The sequence below is a fragment of the Danio rerio genome, chromosome 12, assembly GCF_049306965.1.
Source record: "Danio rerio strain Tuebingen ecotype United States chromosome 12, GRCz12tu, whole genome shotgun sequence".
In the NCBI taxonomy this organism is placed as follows: Eukaryota; Metazoa; Chordata; class Actinopteri; order Cypriniformes; family Danionidae; genus Danio; species Danio rerio.
Genome location: NC_133187.1, coordinates 33,237,850 through 33,256,552, shown reverse-complemented (window position 1 = coordinate 33,256,552; position 18,703 = coordinate 33,237,850). Strand labels below are relative to the sequence as shown.

The following is an 18,703-nucleotide window of genomic DNA, read 5'->3' as shown; positions in this document are numbered from 1 at the left end:
CGCATTCTGCATCATGTCAACAGACTTATAACACGCATTTTTGACAGGACACAAAACCCCTCGTCTCTGGTTTGATGAGACATGTCTGTTTTAAAAGGCAGTCAGGCCACTTTGCATAAAGTTAAGACGAATCTTTGTACTTTTTTCCCAATGCTTCCGGGAATAGAAGCAAATGCTCACCCAAGATTAAAACAAGTGACAAGAGAAAGACCTTTCAAACAGATTAAAAAAGATTTTGCCTTCTTTTTTTTTTTCTTCTTCCTGTAGCAATAAGGTATCTTCATTCTTGCGATTACAAAGCCGTCTCGCTGCGTTTTTATGTTTCAGTGCAGGTTTTTATATATTCGAGTGCTCCATCTGAACAATGCAGAAACTTAAAAATCCATTGATTATTTCCTCTTCCTTTTATTTCTTTAAAAAGCCAAAACTTGTTATATGTCTTTTTTTACTTTATTATAATTCCAATCCATTTTAGGTCATCACAGGTCACAATTAAATATGCAGTGCCCCAATGATCTAAACAAATCGCTCTGTTTTATGAATGCATGGCATATATAGGAGATGAGTAGGGAGAAAATAAACAATTCTAATAAGCCATAACTCGGCTCCGATCCAATGCAAAGAACCAATCAAAGTATTTCCTAGGGTTAAGCAGTCGATATTGCCCAGCTGCTGTGCTAAAGCAGCAGATGAAGGGAGAATAATCAGTGTGAGGCTTGTTTTACTGCAGGGGGAGTTGCAAAATGGTGTAAACGGGCTGGGAGAGGCGTCTCGCTTTGTTTCTATGACTAGTTTTCCCCTTTCGAAGACTTAAGGCTGCATTTGCCATTCTTTTTGTGCGAGAAGCACTCAAAGGTTACATCGCGAAAGTGGTTGATGCTCTCAGCTACAACAAACAGCTATTTAGAAGCCGAAGAATGAAAGAAAAGTAGGGTTTGAAGACGATAGTGTGTGCATTCAAATGAAGGCATCTCCAAGGCTTCCGTTTTCAATTATGAACATGCCGACATTCCCCAAAGTTCCTCTGCTGTTCTTTAAGATGAAACTCGACTCAGATGGAAACATGTGGGTGTTGCTGTTTTTGTTTTTTTTCTCCTCATCAGAAGATGCGCTTTGTTTTGTGGTGCTCGTTTGTGAAATAATGTGCAAACGAATGCAAACGATAGCTGATCGGTTCAATCAGAAATGACACATGAGATGTGACACATTGGGGTATATTTTAAAATCCAAAAGATCTGACAGCTTTCTTTCCTTTCCATCTTCCAATTTTACCTTTACGCTTCATGTTAACTGCTGTTAGTAATCTGTTGTGACTAATCAAAGTTATAAAAGGTGCATTTGATTAAAAAATAAAGTGGAATAGTGCAAATTAGGACTGAACAATATATATTTTGAGCATTGATATCACAGTGTGCGTATCTGCAATGATCACATTGCAGGATTAGATTATTTAATCAAATTAAAATATGAAGACATTATTATGTCTTAATTATTTATACAATAATACCCATGTTGATGGTTCAATTTCTGTACTTGAATACTCCTCACAAAACCCCCCAAAAAGCTATCTTTATCTTTTTATTTTTGCTTGTAATAGAAAACGATTTGATCGTTCCAGTCGATCTAACTGAATGAAATCTTTCCAAATAGAGCTATTCAAATCATTTGCTGAGATTACATTCATATCGCAATATACTGTATATCGCTGCAAAACAAAATAACGCAACGTCAGATCTTTCCAAAAGTGGAAATTTATTATTAAGCAAAGTTAAAATGATTGGCCATGTTTGAGTGATAAATTCACTAAAGAAGATTCGTTTTTAATACTTAGAGATTTGCCTTTCTTTTTTCACTCTTAGAAAATAATTGTGCATTCAGTTTTAAAAAGTATCATTGTGCAAATTCAATATAGATATTCACAGAATTTAAAGGGATTGGAAACTGTTGACTAATGATACTCATAAATGTTTTTTGGCTACAATCTTTGGTGTTTTTATATTATAAATGCTATATTCCCTTTCAAAAAGTAAATATTAGACAAGGAAATAAAAATTTTGTTATTAAAATAGTAAACATTTTAATTAAAATGTTTAGAAATTGTAAAATCCTCCATTTCTAGGTTGTATTACCTGCTTTTGAGATCAAAATATTACAAAGGCTGTAGTTTCAGATTCATAAAAGTAAATAATAGATAGCAATTCAAATTAAATTATTAAAATATTAAACATCTATTCAAAAAATTTAGTAAAGTCTAAAAGCTATGTTTTATCATAATATTATAAATGCTAGATTTAGTTTTAAAAAAGGTATCATGGCGCAAGTTTAATATAAACATTTGCAGAATTTTAATTGTTTGGAAACTGTTGACTAAAGATTCTCATTAAAATGTTTGTTCTTTTTTGCTACAATATTTGGTGTTTTTGTATTACAAATGCTGTATTTCTGGTCAAAAAGTAAATGATAGATACAAATTAAAATTCGATTATTCATATATTAAACATTGAAATTATAATATTTAGAAAATCTAAAATCTTACATTTCTACATTATAACCTTTTGTAGACTTGTAATCAAAATATTACAAATGGTGTACTTTCAGATTCATGAAAAATAAATATAAGACAGCAATTTAAATCAAATTATTAAAATATTAAACATTTAAAATGTAAAATATTTAGAAAAATAAAGAAATATAGAAATCTATATTTTCTTAAATCAAAATGCTATAAATACTACATTTCATTTAAAAAAAAAAGTATCATGATGCAAATTCATTATAGACATTTACAGAATTTAAAATGATTGGAAATATTTGGATTATGAAACTCATAAAAAATGTTGGCTCTTTTTTATGTGGGGGTATATTACAAATGCTGTATTCATTTTTTTTAAATCAAATATCAGACACAGAAATTGAAATTTATTATTAAAGTATTGAACATTAAAAAAAAAATTAAATTCCACATTTCTACCTTATATTACCTGCTTTTGTAGACACATTTTGACTATTATCAGAAATGTAATAACATCTTAAAAATTAAAAGTTGTGAGAATTATTAAAAACTTCCATTGTTTATTTTTAATAAATCTACAAAAAGTTCCTATTTTTGCTTCATTTCATCTGGTTTTGTTGTGATTGAAATATAACAAATGCTGTTATCAATTTAAAGAATTAAGAAATGGCTGTCTCTAAAAAACTAGCAAAAACTCCACTTTTTAAGACAGAACTCTCCTTTCTTTTCTCACAACTCACAACTCCTATATTCACACTTTAATACTTGCTACTTCTATTTGTGATCAAAACATTACAAGCACTGCATCCATTTCAACCAAACTTTGCTTGTTTCCACAGTTTTTCAAAAGTTAAAATGATTGACTCTGTTAAACTCCCTGAAACAAACTCCACTTTCTTTTATTCATAATATATATTTATTCCCATGTCACATCCTCCACGATCTGACCGCATCCTCTTCCAGAAATTGTGACACAGCATTGCATCACAAAATGCAGTTCTTGGATAGCAGTTTATTGGGCTGTTTGCTTTCCCCGTGGTTCGCCTGCACCTGAAGAGTGCCAACCCGCAGGAAGAGCCAACGCAGGGAAGCAAAGGGCTCTTGGTAAACGCTATCTCACCGCTTTTTTCCCTCTTTCTCTTTTTCCTCCGCATCACCAGTGTGTGTGTTTAGTTTGGAGGGTATTTGAAGAGGTCGGGTGTGTTTGTAAACATGCCATACTCTGTTGAATCGGAGGTGGCACGCTCTGAAGTGTGTGTGTATATATATATATATGTGTGTGTGTGTGTGTTTTCTTTTTTGGACACGCCATTCTTTTTCCCCAACTGCGAACGAGCCCGAAATCTGATGGCACGCCAATCGCGTCGACCTGGGTGATGAATTATTCTCTGTCTAGCTCCCCGGCTCGGTATTATCACAGGGTCTGCCAGAGAACAGGACTGACAGCAGTGACAGCCCCCAGAACACATTTCCCTCTGACAACTGATACTTTCCTAATACGCTCCCTGCCTCTGTCTTGTACTGCGGCCCGCCATTCTACACTTTTTATTTATTTAAGTGAAAGGGGGGGCTTCTGCTATTGTATCCGAGGGCTTCGGTTCACTCAAGCCACTACATAAACTAGATTGTGCGCGTGCACACACACACACACACACACACACACACACACACACACACACACACACACACACACACACACACACGCGCACATACGCACACACAGACAGACAGACACAATAAAAGTATACACATGCAACACTCTCTCTTTAATACATACACAGATGTGTTCACTCTCCTCACACAGACACATGCAGACACTTTCTTCAACACACCCACATAATCTTTAAGTGCACACACACACACACAAATATACATGCACACCTTCCTCAACACGCATACGCACATAAAGACATTTACACACACACACACACACACACACACACACACACACACACACACACACACACACACACACACACACACACACACTCTTTTCTTAACACACATATACACGCGTATACACATTTTCCTTGACATAAAGACATATACACACACTCGCACACACAAACACACGCACACTTTCTTCAGCCCACACATACACACAAGTACCCACACAAATACTCCTTAACACACATATGAGCTCAAATACTTACACAATCTTCTCAAAACTCACACTTTCCTAGCACACACAAATACACACTATTTAATACACGCATACACACATTAACTTTTTCTCAACACACACACACAAACGCACACTGTCACGCAAAAAAAATAGATGTATACACACACATACGCACATATATGCACACACACTTTTCACGACACACACATGCACAGATTTTCCTTTAAACACATAAATACATAAACTCACACAATCTTCTCAACACACACACAAACTCACACCATCTCACACATATACACACAAATACTCACACACTATTTGACACACATGCACACAAACTCACACAATCTTCTCAACACACACACACTCACACTTTCATCCACACACACATACACCCACACACTACTTAACACATACATACACACATAAACTCACACAATCTTCTCAACACACACACAAGCGCTTTCTTCAGCACATACGTACACACAAATACCCACACACACTGCTTAACTTACACATTTACACAATCTTCTCAACGCACACACACAAACACAAACCGTCTCACACACACACACACACAAATACTCACACACACTGCTTGACTCAAACAATCTTATCATCACACTCACTCACACTTTCCTGAGCACACACATACACATAAATACCCGCACACACTACTTAACACAAACATAGGGACAAAAACTCACACAAACTTCTCAACACTCACACACACACGCACATTTTTCTCAGCACACTCATACACACAAAGACCCACACACATGTGCACACCTAAACTTACACAATCTTCTCAACGCACACTGTCACGCACACATGAATAGATGTGCACCCACACACTTTTCTCGACACACATGCACGCAACATTCCTCAAAACACATGCAGAAATAAACTCGTTCAATGTTCTCAACACACAAACACAAACACACACACATAAACTTACACAATCTTAATGCACACACAGAAATGCACACTGTCTCACACACACACTTATATACACATACAAAAGACACACAGGCACACATTTTCCTTGACATGCACATAAACTCACACTCTACCCCACACACACACACACACACACACACACACACACACACACACACACACACACACACGTAAACGACCAAGCATACACACTCATTAATACATATTTGCAGACACATACACTTGCACACACTGTCGCCAGAGCACAAATACATACACAAACATTTTCCTCGACACACTCATACAGACACACACACACACTTCTTAAAACAAACACACAAACCACACAACACATGCACACATTTTCCTTGATACACGCATAAACTGACAGATTCTTCTCAACACACACACACAGACACACATACATGCACACGTTCTCATCTGCACACACACATACACAAACATGCACACTCTTGTGCACACACACATAAATATGCATACACACACACACACACACACATCAGCATGCATATACAGTACAAACACTCACACACACTATGCGCAGAGCACAAATACACACTCATACAGACAGAAACACACACACACACACACACACTACCTAAAACACACACAAACCACGCAGTTCTCAACACACACATGCACACACACACAAACAGTCTTTAAAACACACACACATAAGCACACACTCTCCTTAACACACTCACACACAAACGCCTTAGTCTATCTCCTGCTGTAAGTATGTTGGTTTGGTTTGCTGATCCAACAGGGGGCTCTCGTGCTTTATGAATCGGATTTCTTTCTTTTTTTGTTCAAGTCAAGTGAACTAATGCTTGTTTTTTCTTTTCTGTCTGTTTCTCTCAGAAAAGGTCACGTATTGCCTACAGTGATGAGGTGCGGAACGAGCTCCTGGGGGATGATGGGAGCTCCTCCGAGACTCAGGTAGGGTGTTAATCAGGGGCTCTGTGCTTCTCCCCGGTTGTGGGTGGCTGTGAGGGGTGAGGACGGGTCAGGGCCACGAGGGGCAAACAGAGAGAGAGAAGGCAGCCATTGGCACCCAGTCATGCAGAAGCAACACTGTTTAATGCAAAGCTGCCCGGTGTTGAATGGGCTTTAGGCGCAAACCAGCGTCTGGGCAGCAGCAGATTGGGCTAAATTCACGCTTTCTCCCAGCTGTTCACCAGCCGCCCGACTTATCCTATTTCTTCTTCTAAAAAAAACCCAAAACACCAATGGCATCTCTTTCATTCAAAAAATGGCCTGTTTTAAAAGTTACTTAAACAAATTTGGAAGTAAACTATGTTAAAAAAAGACAAATGATGATTCATATTGTTTAGTAGGTGTGAGAATAGAAAAAAGTTTGGTAAGTGTGTGTGTGTGTGTGTGTGTGTGTGTGTGTGTGTGTGTGTATAATTCAAAATTTTAATAGGAAGCTATACAATATTAAATTTGTGCATATACATTAGATTAGTCTGTACTGAAGCCAAATCTGGAGCTTATCTAACAAAATAACTTACGATAACGGTCCCTAAAACTAGTACACCCAGATTTATGTTAGAGAAAAATATTAAATATAAAATTTAAAAGGAGGAAAAATCAAGAGAAGCAAAAAAATGAAAACATACATATATACATACACACACAACTTTTATTTTGGAGGTGATTAATCTTTGCTAAGCTTTAATCAAAAATACAGTAAAAGTTGTGAAATGTTATTGCACTGTAAAATAACTATTCAAAAGTAGTTTATAATTTAATTTAATAAATTATTCCAGTGATTTTAATGAAGAATTTTCAGCTTTATTACTCCAGGCTTAAGAGTCACATGATCCTTTAGAAATTACTTTAATGTTAATTATTATTCATTCATTCATTCATTCATTTTCTTTTCGGTTAGTCCCTTTATTAATCCGGGGTAGCCACAGCTGTATGAACCGCCAACTTATTCAGCATGTTTTTACGTAGCGGATGCCCTTCCAGCCGTAACCCATCTCTGGGAAACATCCACACACACTCATTCACACTTATACACTACGGACAATTTAATCTACCCAATTCAACTGTAGTGCATGTCTTCGGAGCTGTGGGAGAAACCGGAGCACCCGGAGGAAACCCATGCGAATACTGGCAGAACATGCAAACTCCACACAGAAACAACAACTGACCCAGCCGACGCTCAAACCAGCGACCTTCTTGCTGTGAGGTGACAGCACTACCTACTGCACCACTGCGTCGCCATTATTATTATTATTATTATTATTATTATTATTATTATTATTATTAATGGTAGTATAAATAAAAGCAATAATGACTAATAATTTAATTTGAAATTACATACAATAAGAAAGCAGTTATTAAAAATTTTAATAAATATTTAACATTTTCTTTTACATTTAATAAATGCTGCCTTGATGAACAAAATCATTTTCTAAAAAAAAGCATAAAAAAAAAAAACTGACCCCAAACTTTTGACCGGTAGTGTGTGTATAATGTATAAGTAATGTATATGTGATATATTGTGTATATAGTAATATAACTCTTTTAAAAAATTGTTACGTAGATATTTAAATATAGAAACAGATATATGATTTGTATATGAAATATGCGTATATATAATAATCATCTACACATATTTTACATTTAAATATGAATAAACTTTTTCTCAAATATATGCCTGTCTATGTGTATTTATATGTACATAATAAATACACAGCATACACACGTGAATTATGTCAAAATGAATGTTATTTCAAATGTGATTATCATTTTTTAATATCTCTTAATAAATATCACTCTATTTTACTCTAAAGTGCTTATTTAACTTTTAAGATACAATTTAATCACCTACGCAGCTGTTTTTAAAAAGCAGACCCCGCAATAAGAGTCTTTGAATAATTACCGCATTAATTATCCTGCTATATTTATCGGATACGCCACATGTCAACACGCAGACAGTTTTTCTCAGAGTGTATCCACAGAACGGAGAGATCACCCGTAGCTGCTAAAGTAGTTTTTTTTTTTGTCTTTTTCCCCCTTATTAGCATTTCACAGATGACCTTTGCTCCGCACATCTTACAAACATATGTAGCGTTAGCCGTGATGGGTAATTGATATGCATATTCTCACCAAATTAGCGGGACACAAAAAATGAGTGTGACACTTCATACGAAGTTGAGAGTAGAAATGTCCCTCGAGCTGTCAAACCCACAGCCAGACATTGATGGTTTTATCAAATTCTTGCCAAAGGAAAGAAAAATTCGCTTTTTTTTTTCTCTCTCTCCTCTCTCTCTCTCTCTCTCTCTCTATTGACTGACTTCCTTCTTGCCTTTATAAAATCAGTTTAAGACAAATCATATTACATGACTTGTTATTCAAAACTGCATTCAATGACAGCTTCTTTTATCAGAAATAATTACGAATCGTCACGGAAGACACAATAGCTCATTTGATATGGATTTTTAAGATGCAGGCTTTCATACTTTATTCACTTTAGTGGCGTTTGAACAATAGGACAATAGTTTAAAAGGATTATATTTCAGTTCCTGAAGTTGCTTATTTCTTTTCTTTTCTTTTTTGTTTTTTGGTATTAGCCATTCTCTAAACACTTAAAGATAATTCGCCTAATAACAAGACATTAGAGACAATGAGCAGAGATATGTTTTAAGTCAGATTGCAGCCATTGATCTGGTAAATGGATGAAGTGCTATGGGATGCTGTTATATTCATTGCTTCAGACACAGTCGAGCTCCTAAATCTCTGTCACCTACAATATCAAAATCCTCTTTTCTAACAAATGCACAAACAATGAGAACAAGAGGGGGTGAGAATAAGCAATGTGCTAACGGTTTATGTATGTCCATTTACTAATAGTTCTATTTTTTATTTGTATTATTAATATAGTGATTTAAATATTGTATTTGATTTTATTTTATATTCCATGAATTTTAATCTGTATGTAAATAATAGTTTATCACTGTACCACATTATTTGTATTATTATTATTGTATAATAGTTATTAATATTACAATTTAACAAAGGTTTGAAAATGTTCAGTGTAGTAGACACACACACACACACACACACACACACACACACACACACACACACACACACACACACACACACACACACACATATATATATATATATATATATATATATACAYATATATATATATATATATATATATATATATATATATATATATATATATATATACATATATACATATATACATACATACATACGTACTTATAAACATACATGTTTATATGTATATATGTATATATGTATATATATATATATATATATATATATATATATATATATATATATATATATATATATATATATATATATATGTATATATGTATATATGTATATATGTATATATATATATATATATATATATATATATATATATATATATATATATATATGTGTATATATATGTGTATATATATATGTATATGTATTTATGTATTTATGTATGTATGTATATATATATATGTCTGTGTGTGTGTGTGTATGTATGTATCTACATATATATGTATATGTATGTATTTGTGTGCGTGTATGGGTTTTATTTTGGTATTAAGATATCAAACTAACAAAAATGATATTATAAAATATATACAATTATATTATGTTATTATATTATATTATATAAAAAATATCTGAATGTAAAAAATAGTTTTTACCATTGTATTTCTTTTGTATTCATATTATTAATAAATAATTATTTTAAGTAATAAAATAAAATAATTTATTACTATTATTATGTACCAATGTACATAATAATATCTATATATAAATATAGATTTTTTGTGTTATTTTGGTATTTGTACATCAAATCAACAAAAATATGTTATAAAATACAATTGTTTATTATAATTGAATATGATCTTATACTGTTTTATTATAAAAAAGTAAACAAAAGTTATTTTCAAATATTATTTTTTATAACCGCTATTGTCTTTAAGAGGGTTGAAGACTGACATGCATGTTAACTGTGTATATAAATATATATTGTTTTATAGTTATTTTATTTGAATTATTTTATACATATATTAAGCAGTTGTATTATTAGATAGTACAAGTATTAAATTATTTATTCATATTTTTATCCCTTTCCTTATTTTTCAGAAACTTCAATTATTTTTTATACCATAATTAATTATTATATTATATTATATTATATTATATTATATTATATTATATTATATTATATTATATTATATTATATTATATATTTAATAAATGATATTTGTATAGAAGCACATTTTTGCCACTGTATTACTTTATTTGTTTTATTATTATTTTTATTATTATTATTTATTATTATTATTAAATAATTATTATTAATATACTTGTACACCATTGAGAGGTTTGAAAATGTTCAGTGTCTGTCTGTCTGTCTGTCTTTCTGTCTGTCTTTCTGTCCATCCATCCATCCATCCATCCATCCATCCATCCATCCATCCATCCATCCATCCATCCATCGTTAAAGTCAGAATTATTAGCCCCCCTTTGAATTTTTTTTCTTTTTGAAATATTTCCCAAATTATGTTTAACAGAGCAAGGAAATTTTCACAGTTTGTCTGATAATATTTTTTCAGCTGGAGAAAGTCTTATTTGTTTAATTTTGGCTAAAAATAAAATCAGTGTTTAATTTTTTAAGGAAAAAATTATTAGCCCCTTTAAGCTATATTTTTCCTGATAGTCTACTGAACAAACAATCGTTATACAATAACTTTCCTAATTACCCTAACCTGCATAGTTACCCTAATTACCCTAGTTAAGCCTTTAAATGTCACTTTAACCTGTATAGAAGTGTCTTGAAAAATATCCAGTAAAATATTATTTACTGTCATCATGACAAAGATAAAATAAATCAGTTATTAGAAATGAGTTATTAAAAATATTAGAAATGTGTTGAAAAAATCTTCTCTCCGTTTAACTATATATATATATATATATATATATATATATATATATATATATATATATATATATATATATATATATATATATATATATATATATATATATATATACACATTCATACATATAGTTATTTTGTTATTAATAACAAACCAACTAAAATTATATAATAATACAATTATATTACATTATATTAAAATTGTGTTAAAATTTAAATAAATAAATAAATAAATAAATAAAATGACGTTATGTTCACACCTTATTTTTTATTACAGCCATTGTCTTTAAGAGGGTTGAATAATGACATGCATGTTAGCTGTCAGTTTGTAAATTTGTAACATTTTATAATTATTTGTATTATTAATATCTACATACATATACTAAGCAGTTGTATTTTAAATAGTACAAATTGTATATTATTTTTTTATATTTTCTCTCTTTCCTTATTTTCAGAAAGTTCTACATAAGTATTATAATAAATCTTTTATCCCATTTTCCATGAAATAGGAAAACATGATCCCATACACACTTTGGTTCTCTATGAACTTTACACATACATTTTTAAATATGCATAAACATTCTCTAAACTTGAGATGGAGGACCTTTTTTTTTCGATCAGACTTCAGGTGTTAAATTAACTCAATTTCCATTAAAAAAGTAAAAAACGGAATTAAACCAGAGACTCAAACACAAGTCTTGCTGTGAGTGGAGTGGTTGGAACTTCAGGGTGTTTTATCGAGCGCGACAGGAGTGATAGAGCGGAGCTGGGGGTTCGACTGGGGTGAGTCGGTCAATTTAATTCCTGACGATCTAAAAGAGGTCAGGATCATTTCATATAGCCCTGGCTGAGCAGATCATTACCAGTCACAAATCTCTTCGTTACATGCCTGGGATTTATAGCTAAGTAAATAGGGAGCCGTCATAAGTTCTGAAAATAGCGTGTTGGCCCAGCGATAATAGCTAAAGGACGATTTAATAGAGTTCGGCATTTATTTGTTATCTGTATGCGGACAGAGACCGAATTGGCGCTATCGCTCTTTTTTTTTTTTTTTTTTTTTAATAACATGGTTGGTCTACCGTTGCACTTTTTTTTTCTTCGACATCCCTCCCCCTTCCCTTTCCCCCACATTTTTACCACACACGTGTTTTGTGAGCACGCACACACATTTTTTTTTTCATTTGCGAATACTCTACGGAATAGTTTCGATTTCAGACGTAGCAGAAGGCATGGCCACGAGAGATTGGGCAGGTTTGAGCCGCCGTCGACCAGATTTCGCGGACTACAAAGGAAAGCAGATTACCACTTGTATCGAGTCGCGTATTGGGAAAAAAAAAATCTTTGTTTGAAAATCCGCTGATTATCATAACAGAAAAAATTGCAGCGGTGCAAATTCAAATAACAACTGCATGGGAAAAACACGAATGAACTCATCACAATGTAATTAAACAATTTTGTGTTTGTTTTTTCTCGTTGTTTTTCTTGAGAAATGCTTGCGAGTTCAGGTGAAGCAACAAACAAAAGGCTGGTTGTCTGGTTTGGTTTAAAGAGGAGAAACGTGGCAGAAAAAAGAACAACAGCGAGCTTAAAGTCTTGCCGATTCTCTTGGTAAATCCTCTGCAAGGGCTCGCAATCGTCCAAGCAGCACAAATATGATAGAACAAGGTTTGTTTGGTGTTCATTGAGACGGTCTGCAGGGTTGTGTTTAGCTCGGGTGGGCTCACAGCAAACCTAAATAGCCACTTCTATAGTGTATTCACAAACTTTGGCCTTTTAAATAATGCAGGCAACGTAGGGAAGCTAGCTTCAACAAAAATAATACACAGCTAGGAGCTGCAATGTGGCCCGACTTGCTTCTTGATTCGGGTGGTAGAACTTCTATTGTTTTTCTTTTCTTTTTAATGTTGAAGGTTCATTTCTATTTTAATTTTTGCTTATTTAATTGAATGTAATTGCTAACTTTGACTATAATTTTTAAAAATGCATTATTTTTTTAATCACAGCATTATAATAGCTTTTTGAGGAATTTAGTTAATCTTTTTTGTAATATTTAAGTTATATTTAAGTTATATTTACTTTTAGACTTATTAATGTTTAATTATTTAGAAGTTTTACTTTTAGCTTTTTGTTGCATGATTAAGCTTTTTTATTTAACAATGCTTGAACAATAACAGAAAGACATTAATACTTTGTGATATTATACAAAAGACTGAGATAACTATCAATTTACTTACATTCACAATCTTTGCATCCTCATTAATAACAATACACATATATAAATAAATCAAATTAACAAATAAAATAAATGATGAAGAAAAAAAGAAGCAGGGGAGTTCAAGTTCTCAAAATATGAAACCAAAATCCTCTAATGGCGCATATAAATGTCTTGCTTTTTGGCTTTTCATCTCTCTTAATATCTTCAAATATATCACAAATTCTTCTTTAAGCATCACTATAGTCTTGGGGGAATTAATTAAGCTTTTTAATTCAATTAAGCACAAATTAAGTTTATAAGTATATTTAATTGTTCGTTTTAATAACAGTATGAATCCTAATCTATACTTAATATTGTCCCTGCATAATACTGAAACATACTCTTTATTTGGATTAAAGTGTACGTTTAATAATTTATTCTTATTCTCTTTTTATTTTACTAGAAGTCATCTTCCTAACATTATTATGTTTTTTATATATTTTTTATATTTTAATGTTGTGTTTTTTTTATTATTATTTTACTTGATTTTGGTTTTTGCTGTATCACGTTTATAGTGTTATTCAGATATTTGTAATTTCTTTCCCTTTCTTACACAAAGACTTTTTACTAAAATGTTTTAACTAAATTGAACTGCTTTTGTTTTATAGTGTAAATAAAATAGTTCAATTGTTGCTCATATTCCTTTTCTTTAAATCCTAATTGTGTAATTAGTTAGTTAGCTAGTTAGTTAGTTAGTTATCTACTGTAAAACAAACAAAAAAGCATTGCATCTTAGATTTACCAGCATGCTTTAAATGGAGCCGTGGCCATTGCTTTGTTGTGAAGCCACAGCACGTGGGAGAAGACGATTTATCCTTGTGGAACATTTGGTTCACAGCAGCCTCCACCACAGTTTAACATCACGCCCATGCATTCAGCCTTTTTAGTCAGGTATTAAGTTTATAATTTATGATCCGAGCTCTGTCTCTTTTCTGATATGATAGCGAATGATTTAAAAATGGCGAAATTCAAAATGACCAGCGCACACAAAAAGAGATGAGAGGCCTTTAATAATGGCCCAGAGCTTCCCCTTAGATCTGCTAACCTTTAATCTCTGGCAAGAAATGGAGATTAAAAAATCACCTGCAACGGCTGACAAATTAAGAAACTTGTCCTTCCCCTCCTCTTCTGAATATGTTGCGTACTGCAGATAAGCAACTCACCTTCTGCAGAGAACGCTTGTGTTACATAAAGAGACTGTAATGAAGAGCTGCTTTAAATGCTTAAAGCAGGGCACTGCGGGTGAACGGGGTGAAAAAAGGACTAATAGTTATTACCATACTTCTGCAGTTGATTTAGAATGGCAGAAGTTATTAGTATTAGTATTATATAGAAGTATTCTTTAGAAATTTTACGTACAAAGCTGCAAACGAGGCATTATTCAATAACATTAATGTCATGTCAAACATTGTCGAGTTGGATTAAGTCATGTTTAAAATACATGTTTACATATTAGAGTCGATGGGTTTTAAAGAGGGGATTTAGGAATCTCATTTTATCACTCTATAATTCAGAAAATACTGCAAACAAGCAGAAATTGTTACTTTCTTGTAGAAATTTTTTTAAATTCTGTACATAAAATGTACAGTTGATGCCAAAATTATTATTTCCCCTGAATTTTAGCCCCCTGTTTATTTTTTTTTCCAATTTCTGTTTAACGGAGAGAAGATTTTTTTTTAAAAAACACATTTTTAAACATAATAGTTTTAATAACTCATTTATAATAACTGAGTTATTTTATCTTTGCCATGATGACAGTAAAAAATATTTGACTAGATATTTTTAGCTTAAAGGGGCTAATAATTTTGACCTTAAAAAAATACAAAATTTCTTTTATTCTAGGCAAAAAAACTAAAACAAATAAAACTTTCTCCAGCAGAAAAGAATATTATCTGACATACTGTAAAATTGTCCTTGCTCTGTTATACATCATTTGGGAAATATTTAAAAAAGAAGAAAAAAATTCAAAGGGGGGCTAATAATTCTGACTGCATTTGTATAGTAGCGCTGCACAATATATCTTTTCAGCATCAGTATCACAATGTAATAATTCCAAAGTCGCATCGCAGGATATGCAATGTTGAGTCTGGATTATAGTTTTTTGATGCCTGTGACTGTATGGGGATTTTAAAAGCATTCAAGCATAATAAATTCTAACTTTTTTTACTTTAATAATGATTCATTTTATTAAATTATTTATTTTTCAATTGCTGTACCTGAGTACGATTAGACTTGAAAAACAGTGTTTATCTTTATTGTGTTTATCTATAGCATTTAATTTGTTTATCAGATTTTATCACTCCTAAATGGAATCTTCCCAATCAATCTAAAATAATGAATTAATTCCAAATATAGGTGTTTTAGTCATCTGTTGAAACTGTATTCATTTAGCAGTATAACAAAACATTTCAATGCTATAATTTTTTCAATATCATCCAGCCCTATTGTATATAATCAGACAAATTGCATATGAATATATCCCTGTGTAAAAACCATCGGAATATGGATGTGAATAAAACTGTAAAAAGTTTAGTGTATGTAAATGCAGCTGAATTGGAAATTTATGACTCTGTGCTGGAGAAAATGCATAATTAGAGAAAATGGCCTTTAATAATGTGTGATCATGGACTACAAAAGGCCATAAGAGTTCATTTTTGCACATTTGGAATTGTTTTAAATGTCTTATTAAAGCCAAATAAATTAGCTTTTCATTGATGTATGGTTGGTTTGAATTGGTCAGTTTTTGGTTGAGAAGCATCTATTTGGAAATCTGAAATTTGTGGGTTAAAAAAAAAATCTAAATATTTAGAAAACCATCATTAACCCATTAACTGCTCCACAAAAAAAAAAAAGCAATTGAATTGCATTTGTTAACCTCTAATGTTGCTAGATAACACACTCAATGCATTAAAAAAATCAACCATTTGGTAGAGGTTGATGTCGGTTTATAGTAAAAGTACCAGAATTAATACATAAACTATGAAAAATATGAAAATATGAACTGTATGACCAATTTATTTAATCAAAATAAAATGTTTTTGAACATTAAATCATCTTTATTTTTTGAAGTGAGCCATAAAATATTTCTGATTCCATTTGTTTGGTTTTCTTGTAAGCAAACAATGCTCTATGTAAGCCATAATTTAAAACAGTCATTCTTTAATCGACTTTAACAGTCAATATTTAAACCATTTGGTAGAGCAGACAGTTAAAGTTGTCCAAATTAAGTGCTCAGCAATGTGTATTGCTAAAAAAAATAGGTTTTGATACAGTTATGGTAGGAAATGCACAAAATATGTTTATGGAACATGATCTTTACTTAATATTTGAATGAATTTTAGCCTAAAAGAAAGATCTGTCATTATGACATATCCTGCAAAAATACTAGGGCAATACAAGACAGACATGTACTGACAAAAATAACAACAACCAAATAAAAAACGCTTCAATTTTTTTAAAAAACATTTTCTTTACATTAAACCTAAACAATAAAATAAACACTTGAAAAACAGATGAGAAGCCAAAAATCCCAGTGGTGTGTTTTTGCCTACAGTGCCAAGCCTTAATGCATTTGATTGTTTAAATTTTCAGAAAGCATTCAAAGGCCACAGCAAGACACGCGTTCTCTGCTTTACTTGTTTTAGTATGCGATTCCCTTTCATCAAAAATAAATAGCCCATGCGATGGTAGGATGGCTCCAATAAGATGCACCCGCTTGGCTTTATGTTTATATACATTCACCCCCATAGGCCTAATGCATAATACAGTCACAACAGAGAGTCAGAAGTGATGGCCACATTTTCAGTAATAATATAAAGCAACATTGCAGGGTGTCACTTTCTGTTTCTTAGCCCACAAGTAGGAATCCTGCAGAGTTGTTGTTAAGAAGCCTAAATCCTCAAAGCTTCCATTGGTACTGTATGCAATCGGTATTATCCTACTGTACCGACTGAGTGTTTTTCCCCCCCTTATGCCATATCAAGTGCTGTGATGTGACTGTTTCTCTCCCCCTCTTCCTTGATGATGATAGTTTAGACGTCGTGAGTTGAGAAATCCATTCCCAGTCTCTTTGTTTAATGTGACAGCGCAAGAACTTGATCTTTGTTTGTTCAAAAAAGTCGGCATGAGTCTCGTGTTTAGCTTCTTTTAATGTGTTTGTCTGTGATTTCTAAATGCTAAACATGCAAACAGATAAATCGTCAAGGTTAATTCTGTACCCAGCCGCATGACTGATCTGCTTCCTGCCATGTCTCGGCTTTTTATCTATCTTTCTCTCACTCTCTTTTTCTCCCTCCCTCTCTTTTTTTTTCTCCCTCCCTCCCTCTATTTTGTGCCTTCATGTGGCAGTTGATAAAGTTGCGTGAAGAGGTAAGTGCTGCTCTTCCTTCCCATTTCAGTCCCCTCTTTTTCCTGCCGATCCTCCATTCATTTCCCCGCGTCGACAGAATAAAAAAGGGCCTAATCTGATTTTGAAGTCTCTTTTGATTGAGCTCAAAATGAGGCTCATTTCTACATACTGCTCTATGAGGAACTGAATCAAAGCTGTTTCGCACCAAACCTTAAAAGATTTAATCAGCTTGTCAAAACATTCACCCAATATGAAAACGCAATGAGACATGCTGTTATGATAAAAAGAGAGGGGGGATCTGGATAAGCTTTTATTCTCTTTTAGTGATAGATCGCAATGGTCGACTATTCAACCAGCATTAGTCGAATATTGAGGTTGATTGGTTTGTTTTTTGTAAACGTTGATGTTTTTAGTGCACTCTAAAAGTCAGTAAATATACAGCCCTGTTATGTACTGTTAATATGTAGGAATTTTCTCTTATGACTTGGTGTTTTGATGAAATGTTCACAAATTTAGTGAAAAATATACTGTTAATATTCTGACCAAATGGCTATTTTTCTTTTAAA

General features: G+C 32.5%; 1 protein-coding gene across 4 annotated transcripts in view; it reads left to right on the top strand.

Moving 5' to 3' along the window:
• The window catches only part of vti1a (vesicle transport through interaction with t-SNAREs 1A), a 263,162-nt gene that overhangs the window by 60,352 nt on the left and 184,107 nt on the right, over positions 1 to 18,703 (top strand). For 2 of the 4 annotated variants that reach the window (XM_005156335.4, XM_009306788.5), the window contains exons 4-5: positions 6,459 to 6,536; positions 18,137 to 18,157. In XM_005156335.4, the coding sequence (XP_005156392.1) occupies positions 6,459 to 6,536; positions 18,137 to 18,157 (99 nt within the window). The remainder of the gene's footprint in view (positions 1 to 6,458; positions 6,537 to 18,136; positions 18,158 to 18,703) is intronic. The other 2 variants (XM_017358471.4, NM_001313750.1) reach the window with 1 other exon arrangement.